We start from the raw sequence: 22188 nt of genomic DNA on the forward strand, positions 1-22188 counted from the left end.
ATGAGGACCCAAATTTATTCCCTTTGAGTGATTCTCATGTTAGATTTACTCAGTTTACAAGTCAAGAATTTTTTGTGAGGCTTTTGGTTGGGTTGTACTGACTTTCCAAGACACAAAGTTACTTCTCTACATATATTAACATTCCTTCCTTTGGTCAGCCATTTTTGATAATATTTTTGGTGTGTCTGAATGATCCAGATTAATTGTATATCTATCAGAGGAGATCAGGTGTTTTGGGTTAGTGTTTTATTGTTATTCCTAAGAAGGGCTTAGACAGAGCTAAGGTCTTTTCTGGCTTCTGGATTGCCCCACTAGCGAGGAGGCTGGAGGTGCATGGGAAGCTGGAATAACTGTCCAAAGGGATATTCCAGACCATATGGCATCATGCTCAGAACACAAAGTCGGGGGAAGCAGGAGGAACAGGGGGACGTTTGAAGAGCTGGTGTTTGTCTTCCCAAGTAACCATGACGTGTGATGGCACCCTGCTCTCCTGGAGATGGCTGAGCACCTGCTTGCCCATGGGAAAGAGTGAAAGAATTACTAGCTCTGCTTTGGTTGTGTGTATGGCTTTTGCTTTATCCATTAAACTGTCTTTAATCAAACTCACAAGTTTTCTAGCTTTCGCTCTTGGACTCTTTCCCTGATTCCACTGGTGGGGGAATGAGTGAGCAGTTGCACGATGCTTGGTGGCTGGCTGAGGTTACACTACAACATGTTGTAACGCTTTACACATAGGCTGTGGACCACATCTGAGACTAAGCAGACCTGGCTGCACCTAGACTCTTCTGAGGAGTTTAGAAAGCCGGGGATCTCACTGATGCTCATGACTCAACAGGAGGGACCAGAACTTGATTTTACTATAATCCATTGTAACAGATTACAGATTTGTTACTTGGATATTGCACTGGCAATATTCAAATACTGTACCAGCAATAAATCTAATTATTATCTTCCACATAATCATTTGTGCCTGGCCAAGAACCTTGAGTTTCATCTTTTTGTGAGATAGCTTGTTTCTACAGTTTTTAACTTGAGGATTATTTACTTGAGGATTATTAGGCTGAGCAGATTTATAGACTACAGTACATTTATCACAGTTTCTGCCAGCACTCAAAGACATTCAGTAGGATTCACAGGTCTTACCCAATCATTCCAGGTTCCTGTTGGGTTCTTCTCGATGATGGGCTGCAGGCGTTTCAGAAGAGTGTGGCAAGCATCCTGGTGAGAATTGGGAGAATATACCACAAAATTAACACAGATACATTTGGTACTATTCAAGTTATGTTCTAGTTACTATTTAATTAGTATATGCTTTACTGTCATCTTAGTTTGAAAAGGTATTGCAGGAAGTGTCATATTGACTACAAAGACATAAAACGTGTAAATGGTTAAGTTACAAGGGCTGGGATCTGTATGAATCAGTAGATTTCAAACATGAACAGGGTGCAAGATTTGTATGGGTCTAGTTAGCTTGTTAGATGAAACAGAGATTTTGTCAAGTATAAGCCTTTTTGGGAGAGTCCAGATCACATTTTGAAAACTCAAACACCATTCCTGAGAAACTGTCAAGTCATGTGTCTTCTTGGTCATCTCCAGCAGTATTCTTGATAATCCCAAACTCGATATATATGGGATCACTAGGGCCTAAAGTCTGGCAAGCAAACACTTCAAGGGATAGGGTATTTTTTTCAACTAAATACTATTCTTTACCTTCACAGCCATGCCATTGACATCTGTCCCTGCAGATCCTACCGAGGCACATGCATTGGGAACAGTTGTTGTGCTCGTTTCGCAGAAGTGGATACATGACATGGGGATATTCAATTCCCGACTGGCAACCTGTTCCAGGAACAACATAGTCTTTGTTTTAGAAAAGAACTAAACACTCCAACAATTCCCCAGTATTTGCTAGAAGTCAGTAGTAGCAGGAAAGATGAAAATTTCAGCAAGTTCTCTTCCAATCTCCAACTGAAATAATTCTGTCCAATTTGGTAGTACTTAAAAACAGAAAAAGAAAATGTTCTTGCTGCACTCAAACTCTGCATTGAGACTCTGAAATCCAACATTCATTCCTGATTTTCCTGCTTATACCTTGTAAGACTTACAGCAAATTACACAAGCCAAGGTCCCAAACTTTCATTGACTTTATAAATACCTTCACAGATCTGTCTCAGAATTATCCATTGACCAAAAAGGATATGATGTTATCATCCTGACTGTATCAATCTGAGTAATCTCTGCCTTTTTCACTATGGGTTTTATGGGATCAGCCCCCAAAAATCTTATTTCTAATAAGCCTCTTCACATGCTATTGGAAGAACAAAAAACAGTCTGTTTTTTCCTTCCTTCTGCCTTTATGAACTAATGAAGGCAACTTTACCTTCTAACTCTATCAATGTAAAGTAGTAGTGGTTATTCTAATAAAGAAACTGTCCTGCTGGTACACTAACTAACCAAAAAGAAAACCTTCACACTGTTTATCTGCATGATAGATAAAGCACATGGCAGTATTTATTTAGGTAATTTGTTACCTGGATCATTTTTGTATGAATACCCTGCCCCATTTCAATTCCACCATGTGTCAGGAGCACAGACCCATCAGTATAAATATGAACCAGTGCAGCAGCCTAAAAAAGAAAAACAAAATCAATATCAGACTAGTGAGGAAATGTGTTGTATGTGGTAATGAACTGAATAAAAATAACAATATAAAGTGTTTAAGTGTATTTCAGTTTATCTGTTTAGTGCTTTTGAATAGAAGGCAAAATTTGAAAGTCTACTTGCTGCTCTTCCTCTATAATGGACTTTGAAAGAAAAATATACAAATCCTTGTATTGTGGTCTTTTCTGTTATTAGATCCTGAAACAAACCTACACCTGGCAACAGTATCTCAGTGGTTCCAGAAGAAATGGGAGGAAACCCCTCACTAAGGGCTCTAAGTGCCATTTGCTGCAAGTTCCATTTTCTCTCTCATTGATATGGCAGAGCCCTGGAGGTTTTTAAACAGCATAGGTTGAATTTCCAAATGAGATTTTTTTCCTGGACTAGTAGTAGCACTGTAGACTACAAAGACCCTGTGACTTTAATGTTGAACAAAGACAGCCAGTTTGCTATGACATAAGTCAGTCAATTAATTAATTTTAATTGATAGAATGTTGTCTGTTTCAGAAGCACTGAACACCTAACATTAAAAAAAAAAATACAAGGAGCAAAAATACTACTGTCCTTTCCTGCTTCCGTAACCTTAGCCTTTGAACCATCAAAGGATTTAAGTCTTTAAGAGCAGCATCCCATAGTACATCCACGGGCAGAAAGAGGAAGCTCAGCACTATTTCTGGAGTGGACAACTTATTCAATGAATATTCTGCTATCAGTCTTCAAAACCTTTTTCTAAGTGCGTTCAACTCACCTATTCCAACACTGCACCTCAACAGATGGGATTAGCCTTTAAGGAGGCAGGGTCCAAGCTGCCTGGGTCCTGAAAACCAGGCAGCTTTGATCTCAGCTTGAAAAGAGCTACAGGCTACTACAGCCTCCTCAGGGAACAATCATCAGGAGGATTATAATTTTCCAGAAAAAGAATGCATATTTATTTTGTATCCTCAGATAAAGTGACTGTAATTTTCTATGGATAAAATGCTTAGCTCAGTTACACTTAATGAAACTCACCTGAGAAAGGTAAGGTGTGCCTAGTCCAAATGGAAATTTCATTGGTACAATGGCAATCCCTCTTTTCTTCCAGTAATTTTGTTTGTTAAATTCCTTGATAGCTGCTCTCCTACTGTAATATGAAGATTTCTCCATACATTCGTTCCAACACCGTATTAAATTCTGTGGATCAAGTTTTTGTTTGAAGTGTGTCTGCTCGCTCTTCTTATACATATTTATTTCCCTAATCTGAAAAAAATGAAATTTCAGCTACCTCACAATCCCGTTAAAGGCAAACTGACCCTCTGGGGGGACTAATAGACAACAACATCACTGTATTTTTTTTTAACAATTACCAGTTTGTAAGACCATGCTATTCATTCAACAACCAGACATAGATTAAAAGAAATATGAATTTCAGCACAAATTATGTTAGACTTAGAAAAGACTTGTTCAAACAATTAAACTATTCTAAAGGTTTTTAACTTTCCAGTTGCACAGGCTTCATTTCAGGAGAGAAGATGCCTTCATTTAGTCACCTTTTCTGGTGATAAACCAGTTTTATCTGCAACGTCTGTTATCCAAGTTTCTGTCACCAGTCCTGACTGAGGAAAGCCAAAGCCTCGGAATGCTATATTTGATGGCAAGTTTGTTTTGCAGACATAAGCCCAGCATCTCAAGTTGGGAATCTTGTATGCATTGTCCATTTTTAATAAGGATACTTCTGCTACCTGAGGTAGAGGACAAACAGATCTAGTTTAATGTCAGAACAGTGCTTCTTTCAAATTAACATTTAAATCTTCCTCATCTCTTATATAAAAGAGCTTAACTTGAGGCAATTAGCTTTAAAATTAAGTTTCTGGCAATCATTGGCATTAAGAGTACTCATGCATGCATACAGACTTCATTAATACATTTTTCATGCAATATATTAATTTTCGGGGTTTTTTTTTGGATACAGAACACAGCTGATGTTACTTGTACTTGGATGTTATCAACAGTTATGGATGTAGCAGGTATGTAATGTTATGATTGATTTTTCTCCTACTTCAATACCAAAAGCCACACAAACTAAAAATAGATTAGATTTACAGCAAGAGTAGCTATGAAAGGAACTGATGAAAGCATTCTGAACTATCACATCCTATAGAAATCCACACTTAAGGCTTAGTTCCACCAGAAAGCATATGTACTGCAGTCTACACCGTCCTCTGGTCCTCAAGTTTTTCATTTAGAGGTTTTACAAAACCACATGAGGAGGAAAATGCTATATTACAGACCTCAAATTAGGCTCTAGGAGTCACAGGAGTCAATATTAAAAAAAAAAAAAAAGGTTTGATGCCTGATGAAAAGGTCACTGTCTCTCTTCAGTGTTAGGTAGATTTCTCAGAATGACAAATTCAAGCCTTGGTTATACCTGCTAGGTCCAGTAGCTTCACTGTATCACTGTAGACTTCACCTTAAGACAGTTCTGACACTATCTGCATTAATGTACATGCTTCTAATAATGGATTTTCTTCTAACCAAGGCTATTTTTCAGAACCAGGTTAGGCAGCAATACCACAGGCAGTTACACTGACAGATTTCAGGATGCAGAAAGTCCTCATAGGCGGGGCAATGACAAGCAGATGAGGGGTAGTACAGCAAACATTTCAGTTACAGCTAGAATAGCCTGAACAAACACAAATACCTAGTGATAATATCAAAGCAAGAAACATCTCATACTTTGCAGACCAATAAGTGTGGAACTGAGGAATACAGCACAATAAATGCTGACCCAGTACAGAAACATATAGGGATAGCAACAGGATAACTATCACTATGAATTTTCTGAAGGCCAAGAAAGATCTTCCCAGCCCTGAAGACATAAAGCTTTAGGCAGGAACAAATGCAGGTACTACACATTTTAAAAGGAATACAATGTTAGTTGAGATGTTAATAACAGAAAAATAAGCCTGAGAAAACATTCATGAAGTGAATAGGGCAATATAAGAAAGTAGTGAGATGCCTCACTAAATTTAATAAGGAAAGGTTAATCTGCTCAGTGTAGATTCTTCCAACAACCCACAATCCCAATATCAACCCACAATCCCAAGTCTATATAATTAATAATACATGCTCAAGGGAATTTGGCTTCATAATTTTCCAGCTAATGACTCTTCCATGTTGTAAGGTCCATCAGTATAAAATCCTTACCAGGACAGATTCATCAGGGGTACATCCTGCATTAACGTAATATTTGGCATCCACAGCTGTGATCCTACCATCATTCATGAAGCCAACCTAGAAGGATCAACAGTAAGTTATTTAGAATTCAGCGTTCATCAGAATTTTATAATTTTATTTTAGAATATTAGAATTCAAGTATTTGTATATTCTGAAAATTAACATAACCCACACGTTTGGGTCACACTGCACTATTAATTTCTGGGCAGCATTCACTGAAACTATAGCAAGAGAGAAAGAAAGTATGTTTCTAAGATATAGGCTTTCCCTGCTGGCATCTGTGATCTGTAGAGGTACAGCACAGAATACACAACATAAGCCTATTGGAAAAGGAAAAATCAGTGGCTTCCTCTCTATTGCCTGAGATGGCTGACAGAAGTGTCACCTAGGAGTGTTTACTGTAGATAAAATCAAATCCCACTTTAAGAACAGTGTCTGGCAGATGGAATATGACATTTATGTTTATTAATGAAGAAGTGTTATCTTTATCTCACATCTCTTTTCACCTGTTGCCACTAACAGTTCCTGAAGTCTCAACATGAGCTACAGCCAATTTTCAATTTCAGGGAAGCATCTTATAAAACCTCTCTTACTTCACCTATATAGAATATCATGCAACTTGCTTAGTATTAGCAGCTAAATTTGCAGCAGCCTTAGGCTGCAAGCTGTGGACTCTCCCCTATGTATGTTGAACTGTTACCCAGTCAAGTAACAGAAGGCTCAGAGTCAGTTCAAGCTAAAAGATAAGGAAGCTACAATCTCTAGCAAAGGCTACACACTTAGATATAAGAACTGGCCCAGCTACAGACCGTGAAAGAAACCCCTGAAGAATGTGAAGACTCCAGACCCTTAATACTACTACAGGTTTCTACTGTCATGTGAGGGGTGGGGAGCTTAGACTGTAAGGGTATAATTGCCCAGGTATAATCCCATTGTTCAGAGTCCCCCTTTGAAGGCATCCAGCTTGAGCTAGAGAGCTATTAACAAAAGGTATTTTTAAAGAGAAGTCATTCAGCTCATTGATTCAGCAGAAACTTGAATTTAAATCCCATTATGGTGGCTGGCACACATAATTTAAATGACAAGTAGAGAAGGAAAAGAAGGCAGAAATTGTCTTAATGCATAATTATAACTGATGACAGTGCATGGGCAGGGAAGAGATTAATTTCCTCCACAGGGTGAGTTTTCTGCATGACACACTTTCCGTGAAAAATTAGCTGCTTCTTTGTGTGAATCTAACCATATGGAGAGTTTAAAATAAAGTTCTGCAGAAGATGTCTGCAATAGGTTAGCTTCCTGTTCCTAGAAAGAAAGACAGAAAGAGCTATAAAAGTATAAAGAACATGAAGGAACTAGAAAAAATAATAATACAAAACCCTGAAGAGAAGAAGTAGAAGCAGACAAAGGGGCTCTACATCAACTATCTCTTTGGCTCCTGGCTTGCAGTTTTGTTTTAAAATTGAATTGGTTATACCATTTTCATAAACAGAACACATAACCCAGTAACACTGAAATATTATTCACAGAGTACAGGTGGGTATTTGTTCACCAGAATTTTGTGGCACTCACTTTATATTTAGCCATAAAAGGATGTCGGCCACCAGTGATTACCATATCATCCTCTCGGCTCAGAATGAAACGGACTGCTCTGCTGGTTCTAAATCCAAAAAAGAGAAGTCAAATTGCAATTAAAATAAAGGATGTTATTAATAAGATCGCTATGGCTACTCATCATGTATCCAGATCCAGCCATGCATATAAACATGCATTTAGATTAAACTTAACTTTAATAAGCCTGAACATATGCTTAACACTATGTCCAGATTTCGTATTTCTCACATTTACAATCATGTCAGAATTTTCATCTCTTGAATGCCAACAAGATAACTCAGTGCAAAACTACTCCTGAAGAAACTATGTCAGTGTTAAGTGTTCAGCACCTCTTAGCTATTTAGAATCATACTGAAATAGTGTCTTGGAATGAAACCAAAATATGAATAACAATAAATATATGAAAATTAGTCTAGAAATATATATACTATTTAAAAGAATTACTTTAGAAAAATGGACATCATGTGTAAAATAGGGTCCTAAGAATAAAAAAGATATTTTAAACCATAAAATAAATATTTTTAGCATGACCTGTTAATAAAAAGCACATTAATGTGGTCAAAAATACTCAAGAGAAAATTTTATACCAGTGACAGTAGAAGTAACATAAACCTGACAGGATGTAGGCTGATGTGAATTCTGCAGCAGATCAGTTATGCTTATAAAGGAGTTTTGTATGCCCTGACAGCTAATTGCCAATATTGCCCTGCCAAATTTGGAAGATGGGGGGATGGAGCTTTACATGTTAATGTTCATAAACTGATCCAATCAGTATTAGAAAAAGCATAATACCTCAGAGATTTAAGCTAATTTTGACTGAAAGATGTTGAGGACTGAGCTAGAACTACTTTTTCTTAAAAGCAGTTCCACTCTTCCTTCTGCATTCTGCTGTGTCAATGAAGTTCACAACGGGAGAGTTAGTGTTGTGTTTTAATGTATGTACAAAGTCTCAGAAGTTAGGGACTGGTCCTTTTGAGCAATTCTAGCTTATACTAATATCAACTTTCTGCAGCCTATTAATTCAGTTGAGGCTAGAGCTGCTTAACATAAGTAATCCAAGAAAACAAAACGAAAAAATGTATCAGTCTTGCAAAATGTGAAGTCAGGATTGTATGACATTTTGACTAGCAGCTTTGGAAAAGGAGAAAGCATTTTAGCCAAAATGAAAAACTTGTCTGCTTAATTTTTTTTTCATATCCCAACACACACATGCTGCACTTACTTGTTTGCTGCTACTGCAGCAACTGATGCCAGTAAGGCAGTTCTCAGGATTTTCCCACCGAAAGCGCCACCAACTCGTTTAACATGGCACATGATCCTGTTGGCTGGAACACCTAAACTTGCAGCTACTATCTCCTGTAAAACAAGTTTTAATATTTTATGCCAACGCAAACTAAGCCCAAAAACTAGATTCTGAAACAGAAACCTTTTCTAGAAAAGGGTTCCACAGATATTTCTATTCTTTTATCAGATGAATACAACTTTTCCATTACCCTAGGCTAAAAAGCAAAGAAAGAACAACAACAAACTCTCAACAGTGCTCACATTTCAAATCTTTACCATGCAGACTGTGAAAAGGCCACTGGCCAATGTGAAGAATAATACCCTTGAATTACATTATCTAAACAGTAGGAAGCTTCAGGTATAAAAATGGATTAGTTTACAGTTACAATTTTACATTGGATTAGTTACAGTTATACACTAGTAAAAATGGATTAGTTTACAGTTTATATTATTTTTATTACTATGGTAATACCTCATTCTTCTTTAAAATAAAACTATTTGTTTCTTAATAATCTAAGGTCTTGCTAGTGTCAGGAATGTTTTTGGTTGAAATAATTTTCTCAAACACAAAGTTCTTCATACTGCTTGGCTATTGGCAATATAATAATAATGGAAATTATAAAAGGAGCTGAACTGGGCTTTGAACACAAAATGCCAGTGCTGAGTCTGAAATACCATCAGTTTCATGCACTGTGGCTATTGCTATGCAGGCCACAAGCTATGGCAGCTTTGTTTTGTCATTTACCATCATGACAGTGTTTAGAGGCCTAGAACACCTCTGCTATGAAGACTGAGAGACTTGGAGTTGTTCAGCCAGGAGAAGACAGCTCCAGGGAGACTTTACTGTGGCCTTTCAAACTATCAAGGGGGTTTCACAAGAAACAGAGGAGGACTTTTTAGCAAAGCTTGTATTGACAGGGCAAAGGGCTATGGTTTTAAATTAAAAGAAGGTAGCTTTACACTGGACAAGAGAAAGAAATTTTTTACAATGAGGGTCATAAGGCATAGGAACAGTTTGCTCAGAGAACTTGTGGACACCCCATCACTGGGAGTGTTCAAGGGCATGTTGGATGGGACTTTGAGAAATTTGATGCAGGGAAAGACAACCCTGTCCACGGCAGGAGTGTTGAATTAAACAGTCTTTAAAGGTTCCTTGAAATCCAAACCAATTAGGAGACTGCTGCATGGAGTAGCAGTCTCACCTACAGCTGTTAGACTTGATCAGATCCTCAGTAGATTCTGACTCTGTAGAGAACTAATTGCTCCTCACTCCAGTGGAAAACTAACAGAGATGGAGGAGCCTCAGCACTCCACAGGGAGCTTTTCATGCCAGCAATAGCAGAGTATGAAGTACTTTGTTCCAAGGGAAAGGAGAGACTTATCCTGACAGTGTAGTGCTCAGTGTTTATCAGAATACAGCAGTACTACAAAGCAGATGTTACTGGACATCCAGATGGGAAATTTCATGTTTCTATGGCTTCTGTTCCTACAGATTTGTAAACCAAACTTTAAAAGCTCCACTGTCACAAGTCCAAACACTTTCTCTGAGAATGCCCTGCATTACCTGAATAATTGCTGGATGCTGTGTTGACACATACAAATCCATTTCTTTATCCTCTCCTTTTGGAACAGCAAGCATACTCTGAGTCTCCATGTAAAAATGTTTCTGTCCCTCAATGCAAATCTCCCCTGATCCAATGAGAAAAACACAAGTATTACTGAGGGAAAAGGACAGAAGAAATCAACCAGAGAAGAACTAACAGACCACCATCAAATGTCAAATCCTCTGATACTTCTTGTGTGAAAGAGCAACATATAAAACAAAAACACAAATTAAAATCCTTAAATTGGTCTTGTTCCAGTAGCATCACCAGAAGTGTATTAAAGCAAAACATGATTGCCCACAAGTGGTGACAACAATCAATAAAACCTAGATAAATTAAACAAAGCATGCACATACTGGACCAGCTCAAGAAGAGGGCCACCAAGATCATCAGGGGGCTGAACCACAGGATGTATGAGAAGAGGTTGAGAAAACTGGATTTATTCATTCATAAGAAGAAAAGGTTTAAGAGGAGATCTTATTGCTGTCTACAACTATCTAATGGAAGGGTGTAGACAACAGCAAGCCAGACTGTTCTCAAGAGATGCCCAATGGAAATATAAGAGGCAATGAACACAAGAAATTCCAGCTAGATATAAGAAAAATCAAAATCAGCATGAAAGCGGTGAAACACTGGAACAGGTGCCTATAGATGTTGCATAATCTCCATATTTGGAGATACTAAAAACATGACTGGACATAGCCTGTAACAACCTGCTCTAAGCAGACCTACTTTAAGTAGGAGGACTAAGACTCCCTCCCAACCTAATTGTTCTGTAACTTTTTTCAAGTATAGATGACGCAAAAAACTAGAATGTAGCAGCAGAACAACAATACACTAGATTTAGTCATGCTGTCTTCCAAGTGCCTAAGAATTTTCTCAGGCCTAATGACTATATAGAAAAAAAGGCAGAACTGGGACTTGTAGAGCAGACAGCCAAACCCAAATATTGGCAGCCAAAAATTTCTTATCAAATGTATTCTACAGTTTACCTTCAATTATATTATCAATAGTTTCAAATGCCTCATCAACATTTCCTTGTTCTAATTTTCTTTTTGGCTCAAAGAATGAGTTGTGTTTTATAGCTTCCTGTAATGGAGAAAAAGAGAAATAGGGGGTTTTAAGTATTTTTAAGATTCCCAGCTTGTTGCAGCGTTTTAGTCTCAGGACCAACACCATTGTCTTCAGAGACTGGAACCACCAGCTACCTAAATCAATGAACAGCTGTATTTCATCACTTTACTGTCATTGTAGAGTTTGTTTATTCAATACCAGCAATTATTTGCTGATGTATACAGTGTAACTGATGACAGCAGTTTCTGAAGGAAATGCATTCAGTTTACTCAATCTGCTCTTGCCAGTCATATGTCCAGGATGTTACCAAGACACCACAGAGTAAGAATGCAACTGCATAATCCAAAGAGTGATTCCAGTAAGAGGGGAAGAAGCCACAAGGACTAAATAAAGGTGGAATCTATTTATAAATTAGCATTTGCTTTATTTCTAATAAGATTTTATTGGATTGTTCCAATAAACCACACACATCAAAACAAGCTGTAAAGTGACTACCAGAACTAATACTGATTCCCTACAAGTGTCCTTTGTTCCTTACTTCTACTCTCTTTAATCCAGGGTAAATCCATATATGACTCTCACATTACACTTCTAAAATGCTGTTCATCCCTAACACCTTTCTTTCATTTTTCCCCAACAACTCCTACATCTCCAGCCTAGCCATCAAGCTACACAACAGATAAAAATGCTAGAGATAATCAGGAACTGACTGTTAGCCACTATACACAAGCTGACTAACCAGCTGGTAGCTACCAGAAAATTAGAAACCAGCATGCTCATTGCCTTTTCCTCACTGGGAACACTAGGAAAGTTCTTTTTTTTTTTTTTTTTTGTTTATTACTGTAAAACTTGTGAAACCTTCATGTTTTCAAAACTGTTGCCTGTCTACCACAAGTGGTCAAAATTAGACAAAAAGGTTAAAATTTATTTATAGGGAGATATTCGTATTGCTTAATTGGATGTTCAAATTCATCTTGTTTCCTTAAAAGTAATATTTTAAAAGCACCTAGAGTGTGAATTGTTTCCATTCATTAAATAGGTAAAACAATAAAAAAGCAGAAGAAATTATTAGTACCTCAATTGTTAAAATTACTGGTTCCAGCATTTCATATTCTATCTTCACTTTTGCAGCTGCTTGTTTGGCATGAACATCTGAATCTGCGACCACAGCACACACAATCTGACCCACACAAATCACCTGTAGAATACACATCAGTAATGGAACAGTGGATTCAAACAATTTCCACATGTGCTATTGATCGTCTTATTTTACATAACCACCACTTATGTCTCCTGTTCAGAAGTTTTCTTTAAGTTAGGACTTTTGTATTTTCACATCATCCATGAAGCTAACAAATTATAAAAATACCACTGTAACTACAGAATCAAGGAAAATACAGTGTTCAGAAATGGATAGTGGAAGGATAAAAGGCTGGAGAATAAAAACAGTTAAAATTAAGAAAATCAGTTGCAAAAAGGTTGTATTTATACCTCGTTTCTTGCAAATATAGTCTCTGGATCATCAGAAAAATGAAACTCATTTGCAGCTGGCACATCATGAGCTGTTATGACATCAAACACACCTGCTCCTTTTAGGGCCTCTGAAGTATCTATAGATCTGATTAGGATATGGAAAGAGAGAAGGGTAATTCATTAATTATACAAACTGTCCACAGAGGAAGGGAACACAATACAGAGGTATATCTCTTGTACTACCAAGATTTGCTCATAGGCTCACACACACATTTTCTTTGTCTCTGGCATGTGGAGAAGTGCACAATTTAAGATTCTACTAATCTGCTTCATTTATAAAAGATAATTTAGATACAACAGGGAAATCATTGGCCCATTAGATTGCCTGAACTGCATTGGTTTAAGAAAAATCATTGCACAATTACAATGTTACAACTACAACTTTCTAAGACCTCACAGCCTACACACGTATTGCAAGATACAATTACTCATCTTCAGATAGAGGATTCACGTAGAGAGATACAGAAGTTACAAAACCAGTATAAATGGAGAAGCATTGGAAATATCTAGGTGTAGAAGGATCAGAAGAAACAGCAGGAGGTCTGTAGGAACAGCATGTTCTGATAGCATCTACTTCAGCATGTCATCAGATCCCAGCACACGTACAGGCATGTTCTCTGGACACCCAGATCAGGAGACAAAGGAGACTGAATAGATCCTACTGACTTGCAGAGATGGGGGTGATGTCACCACTGTGATGAGGCCAAAAAAAGGGCTGCCAAACCCAGCACTGACCTAAGAATAAGCCAGGAAATATGACAAGGACTCAGTAACTAGAAGCCCCAGTCTGATCCGTCATGACAATTCTGACTAGATCAGTTGAAGATGCGTTGGTGCCTGAATGTTGAACAAACTGCTAGAATAGGTGTATCTTGGCAGCATAAAAGCATATGTTGAAACAGTTTTCTTACAAAATAAAATACTCTTCTCCACCCTTTTCTCCTATAAGCCTCATATGACCTTTGCCACCTTGTTGCTGCAATGTTGCCACACTATTTCCTACATTTCAAACAACTTTCTTCTTTCATCATAGAGTTAAGGTTTAAAAGTAGTGCTGGTAAAACTGAATCTTGAAGTCCGCTTGCACCGCACAGCTGAGCACTTTGTGGAGGTAGCTAGGCTACCTCTGGACTGGTTTATGAAACAGAAACAGTTCACCCCTACTAGTACAGTAAAATGGGGTGAGACACGTCAATCCTAACAAACCTTTCTACTAGTGCAACAATACTGCTTCCAGTGTGGATTTGCCTGCAGGTATCAGGCATGCTGCTCTGTACAGGCATAACTCGTTAGTCTCTAAAAATCTCAGGCAGCAATTCATAAGACTTCATGAGGTCCACTTTGAACACTTACACAATCTTAGCATGAGCTCTGGAACTAGTGACAGGAGCCAGGAAAAGCTCCCCATCCACAGAAGGAAGGTCATCAATGTAGACTGCTTCACCAGTGGCGTGCTTTATTCCAGACTGGTGCATAATGGGCCGTCCTACAGGGTCCTGGGGAGACTGGCTCGGCTCTACGTCCTGTACAGTCAGAAACACACACCCAGCATCCCCAGTTAAAAAAAACAAACAGTCCTGTTACTCTTAAAGTAATCAGAAGATTAGATGAATGAACAATGCTCATGCTATCATCATCTGGTTCAATATTGAAAGAGATGTGGCTGCTACTCCTGGGGATTTCTTTCTCCTCTTTTCTTCTCTTATGGACCCCTTCAAAGAGTGACACACAGGCTTGTTTACCTGGATTTTTTTCCTTAGTTATTTACATCAAAGTGCAAACCCAGCACTTTTTCAGAAGGACATTTTCCTCCCTTACTGAATAGTGTAATGAAGCTTTGATAATTTTCTGAATTATTGTCACAAGATTCTGCTCTGAATGTTACCAGTGTCAGGTGGTGCACTATGAGCTATATGCAATGATTTCTAAGATTAGTCTTCCTCACTGAAAGAGTGCAACTGATCATGTAAATCAGTGAGAAAATATGGCCTAAATATTTTCTTCCCAATTATTTCCTTACACCTGTGTATGAATTTAGTGTCTTATTAATATTATTGTGCTAAGTTTTTTTTTTAAATTAATTCAGTGTTTCCAGTTAAGTCTGACACATCAACTAATGTTGCCAACTTCCAGAACACCTTTCCAATTTTTGTGTCAGTATTCATGCTAACTTTTTCCTTTTCTACATTTAGAATTAGTTAATTGCTTCCAACTTAAAACGTTTTTACTTCTAAAGCTTCCAGCACACAAGTGCTCAGGCTACACACTTCTGCTTCCTGCACTTTCTGGCACACTGTCTGCTACTGGCACAAAGTCAAGAACAAACACTCTCCACTTGACTGCCTGAAGTTCCTCAAATCAATGGCTCAGCCAAACCACTTCAACATTTCCACCACAGAATGACAACATATTTGGATTTCATGATAAGCATTCTCTTTTTTTCATATTCATTTTAAAAGCTTAATAATATCCAAATGAAGGAGTGCAGACAAAAAATATGGCCTTACAAAATCTAAATAGAAATTTAAAGTGGAAAAACTCAGATTTTCTGGGTTTCTAAATTTCCATTGCTCAGTGCCAATTGATCTGAGTAACAAATAGTTTCAATTTCTGATGTTCAGTCACTTTATTACAGACGGGGAATAAACTGGGGAAAAGTCACAGAGAAACAGTCCCCTTGATCCTGGCTCCTCTTACTGCCTCTTGCCTTTTTTTTTAATAACAACTCTGAAGGAAACTTAAGATAACAATTTGATCAAATTTGAAGTATTTAAAGCTAGTGTTTTTCTAGGGAATATCCAAAAATTAAAAGAAAAACAAGTATTTACCTATATTTCATTTGAGTTTTTCTTTAGGTTTTCAAAAGTTGGTATTTTGACTCATGTATTGAGGGTGTCAAAATATCAAAAATCCTTGCTGGTGTTTCCACAATGAACTATTCATATGGTGAGCTCAGAAAATACCAAGCATGTACTTTGCTGCTCTCTACTGTTGATTTAGGACAACCTGCTTGTGTTAATTTGAGCACACAAACATCACACACCATCTTGATTCCTACATCTACAGTAAGGCCTAAGAGCCCTGAGGATCTTGAGACAACAATACTATGGCTATGCTACAGTGTATATGTACTATACCTGGGCTATTCAATTTTTTTTTTTTTTTTGTTTTTCATTTCTTTCTAACTGGCTTGCACACTGCAATAAACCAATTTTAAGCAGTCTGACAATGGAGTTTGCTTAGCATATTTATCTTCAAAGAACTGTCTAGAAGAAGTGAGTACAGCCCAGAATCTATTTTTACAAACAAGGATTCTCCAAATGAGATACGGTTAAAATCTACCACTAAAAGCCTTTTGCTTCCAGTCCTTTGGAAAATCTGAACCTTACCTTCACACCAAAACTCATGTTTGAACTGTGACTTTTTACCTAGTCTTCTAAAGCACAAAACAATGTCAGAATGAAATCACTTGCCTGATATATTTGGATACTCTGGGGCATTCTGGTTTTGAAATCTTGTAAGACACTCGCATATTCCACAGGTATGCCAGGATAATGGCAAGGATCCTGAAAAGGAAATTAATTACTGCTAAAATTCTCATTTTGAACATTACAATTAGAAAAGCCAACAACCAAAATCAAGCACAAAATCTTTATACAGGAAACGCTTTCCAGGCTCAAACTAGAAAGGCCCTAAAACAACAATCTGAAAACAATGTAGAGGTGTTAGGTGGCACTAAATAATATTTAAAAATATATTGATTCAACAAATATGCTTTTTAAAGTAAGTAACAAAGGGACAGACAAAAGAATTTTGATTTGAGGTCTGATCAAAAGTGGCTCAGAATCACTCCTGGTACTAAACAATTACCTAGTAATGGCAATTCAGAGGAAAAAGCTCAAGGTAACACAGAAAAAAATGTAAAAGGGATATTCTTCTCTGTAAGAACATATTTAAGACAAAAATAAAAAAGTAAATTACACCTAGAATGTCTTGGCAAGTGAAGCTTTAGCATCATCATCTCCCAGTCAACAGTTCATTCAAGAAGGAGGGTTGTTTTAATATCTACAATTTTTTTCCAAAGCCTTTATTTCTATTTCACCTATTTATGTTTTGAATGATAGACAGGGTAAGATCTCTTGTATATTGTCTTTGGGTCTGGGAGCTTGCTACCGGGTATGTTGTTGTATTAATATTGCTCAAATGTCTTTTAAGGCCTTATGTCCAAGGTAAAGATATCTGAGCATCTAAAAGTTAAATGGGCATCTCTCCATCAGTCTCTTTAGGAGTCAAACACTTTGGTGCTTGGAGCTACACAATAACCTAAGACAATGATTTAGCACACTGTACAAACTGCAAGCACTAACATATAGCAGAACACTCCCTTTATTTGCTTGCACAAGAGCAGACATGGGGAACTTGGTTTGCTCAGCTTGGAGGAGACTCAAGGGAGACCGTACTGAGGTCTGCAACATCCTCACCAGGGAAAGTGGAGGGGCAGGCATCGACCTCTTCACTCTGCTGACCACTGATAGGACTGGAGGAAATAGCATTAAGCCAGGAGGAGAGAGCTTTAAGTTGCACATCAGGAAGAGATTTTTCACCCAGAGTGTTTGAGTACTGGAACAGGCTCCCCAGAGCAGAGGTCACAGCCCCTAGCCTGATTTCAAGAAGCATTTAGACAATGCTATCAGGCACATGGTAGGACTCCTGTCGTGTCCTGTGCAGGGCCAGGAGTGGGACTCCATGCTCCTGATGGGTCTCCTGTAACTTGGTATATTCCATGATTTTATGAACTAATTTACCATTGTCTTCAATGACTGCGATACTTCCAGGAAAAATCTGTAGAAGAAACTGACCATCAAAGTTTTCTTATAGTCTATATTTTCATCACCAGCTGAGTCTGGAAGAGCAATTTCTTTAAGAACTAGTTTGCATGCTTCATCCAACATTTGTTCATTCCAGTGTCTGTAAGGAAGAATAATAGAAACAATCAGACCAGGACTAATAAAAAATAAATACCGATTGCAGTAATATATGTGTACCATCGACCAGAGATATAATCCTGCTCACAATGAAGTCAAAATATTGATTCTAATAATGTCTGCAATTTTTAAAACGGTGTAGATCAATGTTGCTCACAGAGCTAAGCTCCCATAAGGAAACTAAGTGCTATGCCAGCATTTTTAAATAAACAAATACATAACTAAACAAACCCTATTACAGCTTTAAAGCTGCTTTAGCACTCTTACTGATTCTCACCATATTGCAGACACTATCCTATGTTTGAAGAAGAGTAGATAAGGACATAGATGCAAAATGTAGATACTTTCAAGGGACTTAATTAGCTGTTACATTTACAGAAAGCGCTGTCTTCTTCAAGTATTTCAAGTATTTCAACACTGTTACTTCAAGTACTTCAAGTATTTCAACACTGTTACTTCTTCATAGTTACACGACCGCAGATATCAAAATATTAAGTCTGTTAGATTAAATTTAATCATGTTACGCATCAAAAAATAGTAAGCACTTCAACTAATGAAACAGTTGCATATTAAATAGCAAAAAAGGCCACTGGGGCTTCATTTAGTGTTGTTTTTCTGCTGCTTGAATTTGCAATTTTTTTCCTCCAAAACTTGGAAAGGTGCTGTAAACTGAGAAGGAAAGTCAGGGACTAATTCCAGAAATTACTGGGACCTTGTAGATGAAGAGATATTGAATAGGTGAAGACTTGTGCTTCTAACTTTATTGGGCACATGTAAAGTTCTCAAACTTGGTATCTTTTAGAGACAAGCTGAGGGACTCAAGAACACTGATGAGAGGATTATCAAAGGTATGGGATAGAGAGTAATTTACCCATCCTTGGCTTTAGGTGCACAACTGACTGATGTATACCTCATCCACTTATCTCACAGCTTATCTTATCTCTCTGCATAATTCACACTGGAGTTGCACTTCATGTGCAAACTCCAAAAGGTAACAATCCTGAAAAGTCATCACTGAGGCTTGATCATTCACTTGAACATACAAGGCATGAGTCAGGCAAATGAAATCCTTCTGTACTTTCATGTCCCAAGGAACATGAACCCAAGCTTTCAAAGACTATTTGTTCAGAGACACACAAGACAAAGATATTTTACCTTCCAATAAGTGTCCAACAGGTTCGTTTTGCACAGACTGTTGTTGAGACAGCACCTCCATAGAAAATGCTGAGATCCTTTATAATGTCTGTACCTTCTTCAAAAAGGACCCTCATCCCAGCATTGGTTATCGGAAGAGCATTTTCCCGCCTTGGTGCTTGTCGAAATGCAGAGACATACTCCCCCTGAGAAAGATCACACAGAAGTGCAGACATGTAAATATCTAAAAGCAGAACTTGTTATTACACTATGGGAAGCAAGAGAACAGAAAATGAAGAGCACAAATTCAACTTCCTGAGTATTCAAGACCATGCACTTTCTTCCCTTGACCTGTCAGTAGCTTTACCATCTTTGATTTTCTAGCAGCTCATACCCAATCCCCCATCACCTACACAGTTCACAAGACCTAGATTTTTCGTGGTAGATAACTGGAAGACAGGGATTTTGTGGAGCTGTATTTATAACAAGACCATAAGTTTAGAGGCTTCAAGGTATTGCCAAACTTCAGTATTCAGATAACATAACCCAAAATTCTCTTCTAAGATCCCATATCCACTCTTGCAAACCCAGTATCAGTTAAAGACTATTATTCAGTTCAGCAACATTTATGGAACCACCACACACACATCCAATCTTATCCCATTTTAAAGAAAAATCCTCAGGCGATGACAATGCTTTACCTATTTGATGACAGCCATATCACAGGTGAGCAGCCTGCTTTGGTGAGCACAATGGCAACTTGTCCAAGACCCCTTTCCATAGGAGATCTAGACAATTGCTATTGCCCTCATCATTTTAGGGCAAACTTTTTTCTGAGTATTACTCTTTATGTAGCATCGCCAGCTACCTGCTGAGTTGTGTTTTTTGGCTAAAACTGGGAGATAGTATGGCACTGAAATGAATAAATGTAAGGAATTCAGAAAGTAAGCAGTAGCAGTGCTAGTTTAAACAAATGCATTATGCCTCTTCTTGCTCTTTATTTCATAGTCTTTAACTCTGCATAAAGCAAATCTAAACAAAGGAATAACTTACCTTCCTAGAATAGGGTATAAGGATAGAGATTAAGATCTCTTCTGGTGTAATGGTATTGTTACCAACTCCATCTGCAAAAATATCACTCATAGGAATCTGTCGCCTTTGTCCTAAAAAAAACCCCAAAATAATTCAAATCCAGAAAATTCCATACAATCATGCAATTAACACAATATCAATAATATTTTAATAGGCAAGAAATACCTGCTGCCTTCCTGAATAAATAACTGCTACAGAGCTTATATAAAAAAACTATCAGTGATATGTTCTATAAATTTAAATGGTTGTTCCATCTTCCATAACATCATAATGCCAGATGCCTAAAAAAGTATCCAGAGGTCAATTCCCATTCTGTAATCCTCCCTTCCAATACTGCCATGATGATCCCACCCTCACTCCTGTCAATCTATTCCAGATCTCTGCAGCTGCTGTCATAACTACCTTTCATTCTAAAGCATACAAAACGAGGAAGTAAACTGAGTGGTAAAGAACTGCTGCAAAAGCAAAAAAATATTAGGAGGGTGGGGCTTTTGTTGTTTAGGTTTTGGGTTTATGTCTTCTTTTCTTTGTTTGCTTTTCCTCTGAGATTCTGAACATTTCTAGCAATCCAGAAAGAAATAAATGCTATTGCTTTTTCCTTTCTCTATTTGATATTTTATTCTGAAAGTGACCATATTTGTTATTCTATAATGTATATTATGAAAGTTAAATTTTCAGAAGGGATGATGACAAAATTCTGCAAGGAACTTAAATCTCTAAGAGCCCTTTAAACATTTAAATGCTACAGGACAGGCTATCTCCTCCTACCTCTTGAAGCGAGATTGAGCATGCAGTTGCTGGCTGCCAGAACAGGATTCAAGTCTGAGGTTGATTTTCTACTTATGATGTTTCCACCAAATGACTTGAAAAAATAAAGTAGTTTATGTTACCTTTCTTTGTAAACATAATATTTTTATGTTAAATGACCATATGACATGCAAACTGTATGTACATTTATACATATTGAAAGCTATAAAAAGAGGTATTGATAGAAAATTCATGGCAAAATCAAAAATGCAAGTTCTACATGTGGTCAGGACCAATTTCACATTAGTTACAAATTTTTTCGAACTGCAATTGCAACTAATTCCCAACATACAGCAACATTTCTTATCTGTTCTCCGCCCAGAGTTGTCAGGTGCTGCAAGACAGCACAGAAAACCCTCGTCTTCTCTTCAGGGAACTCGGCAATTGCATTTGTCAAGAAGTCTTTCACTAGAGAGAGGCTGCAGGCAGCTCCCAGAGTTAATCCTGTAACCAAAAGATAATGAAAGTCCAATGTGTGCATTGCTTTATTGCTTGGGTTTTAAAGTGTCTTCAGACTGTAGAGTTAGGACAGCTCATGTGAGCAAAGGCAGATAAAAGGAGAGAGGCCTTTGCATTTTAAAGGAACTGGAACCTTTCATTTCAGGAGACTAAGGGTAAAATCCCTAGAAATGATGAAATAGAACTAATACCTCACCTCTTCTGCTGAAAGGGAAATCCCTTCTCTGCTTCCAGCTGCAAATCCCAACTGCTTCCCTTGCACCTTGCTTTGACTAAGTAAACATTTAGGAGACATTTCACCAAAGGTGAGTCAGCTTCAAAATGCTTTCAACAGACTCTTCCTATTTTTAAGCATGACTTTCATCCTAATTTGATCTTGCCTTGCATAGGTACATTCCAGTTATTCTTTCTAAAGTGTAGGTAGATAGCATTGGCAGCAAAAACCCAAATAGTCCTAACAATGAAGACAGTATCATTTTTCCCACTAGAAAGAGAACTTGTATGTATTTACTTGAGAAGTTTTTTTGTAAGATTATACTGCTAATTTTTTTGTAAATGGTACACAGTTCCCTGGTATTAAAAATAATTTTTTACATAATAAATGAATGTTTTCAATGAATACTGGGATTCAATTAAATGTATAAATGAAAATATAAATACATTTAATGAATTTTAATTAAAGCAATATTAATTTTTGTGTATTTAAAAGAAAAATTTAATCAAAATATGTT

General features: G+C 37.4%; 1 protein-coding gene across 6 annotated transcripts in view; it reads right to left on the minus strand.

The window, feature by feature from the left end:
* AOX1 (aldehyde oxidase 1) overlaps window positions 1–22188 on the minus strand; it is a 49421-nt gene that overhangs the window by 17288 nt on the left and 9945 nt on the right. For all 6 annotated transcript variants that reach the window (XM_041472947.1, XM_041472949.1, XM_041472951.1 and 3 more), the window contains exons 11-29: window positions 21291–21442; window positions 20960–21053; window positions 20153–20262; window positions 19121–19305; window positions 17786–17948; window positions 16454–16546; window positions 14334–14503; window positions 12939–13065; window positions 12523–12645; window positions 11366–11462; window positions 10334–10458; window positions 8708–8841; window positions 7444–7531; window positions 5845–5931; window positions 4188–4379; window positions 3670–3897; window positions 2532–2627; window positions 1711–1839; window positions 1144–1218 (exon numbers count right to left, since the gene is read on the minus strand). In XM_041472947.1, the coding sequence (XP_041328881.1) occupies window positions 1144–1218; window positions 1711–1839; window positions 2532–2627; window positions 3670–3897; window positions 4188–4379; window positions 5845–5931; window positions 7444–7531; window positions 8708–8841; window positions 10334–10458; window positions 11366–11462; window positions 12523–12645; window positions 12939–13065; window positions 14334–14503; window positions 16454–16546; window positions 17786–17948; window positions 19121–19305; window positions 20153–20262; window positions 20960–21053; window positions 21291–21442 (2468 nt within the window). The remainder of the gene's footprint in view (window positions 1–1143; window positions 1219–1710; window positions 1840–2531; window positions 2628–3669; window positions 3898–4187; window positions 4380–5844; window positions 5932–7443; window positions 7532–8707; window positions 8842–10333; window positions 10459–11365; window positions 11463–12522; window positions 12646–12938; window positions 13066–14333; window positions 14504–16453; window positions 16547–17785; window positions 17949–19120; window positions 19306–20152; window positions 20263–20959; window positions 21054–21290; window positions 21443–22188) is intronic.

The sequence above is a fragment of the Pyrgilauda ruficollis genome, unplaced genomic scaffold (assembly GCF_017590135.1).
Source record: "Pyrgilauda ruficollis isolate IOZ18807 unplaced genomic scaffold, ASM1759013v1 scaffold3, whole genome shotgun sequence".
NCBI lineage: Eukaryota > Metazoa > Chordata > Aves > Passeriformes > Passeridae > Pyrgilauda > Pyrgilauda ruficollis.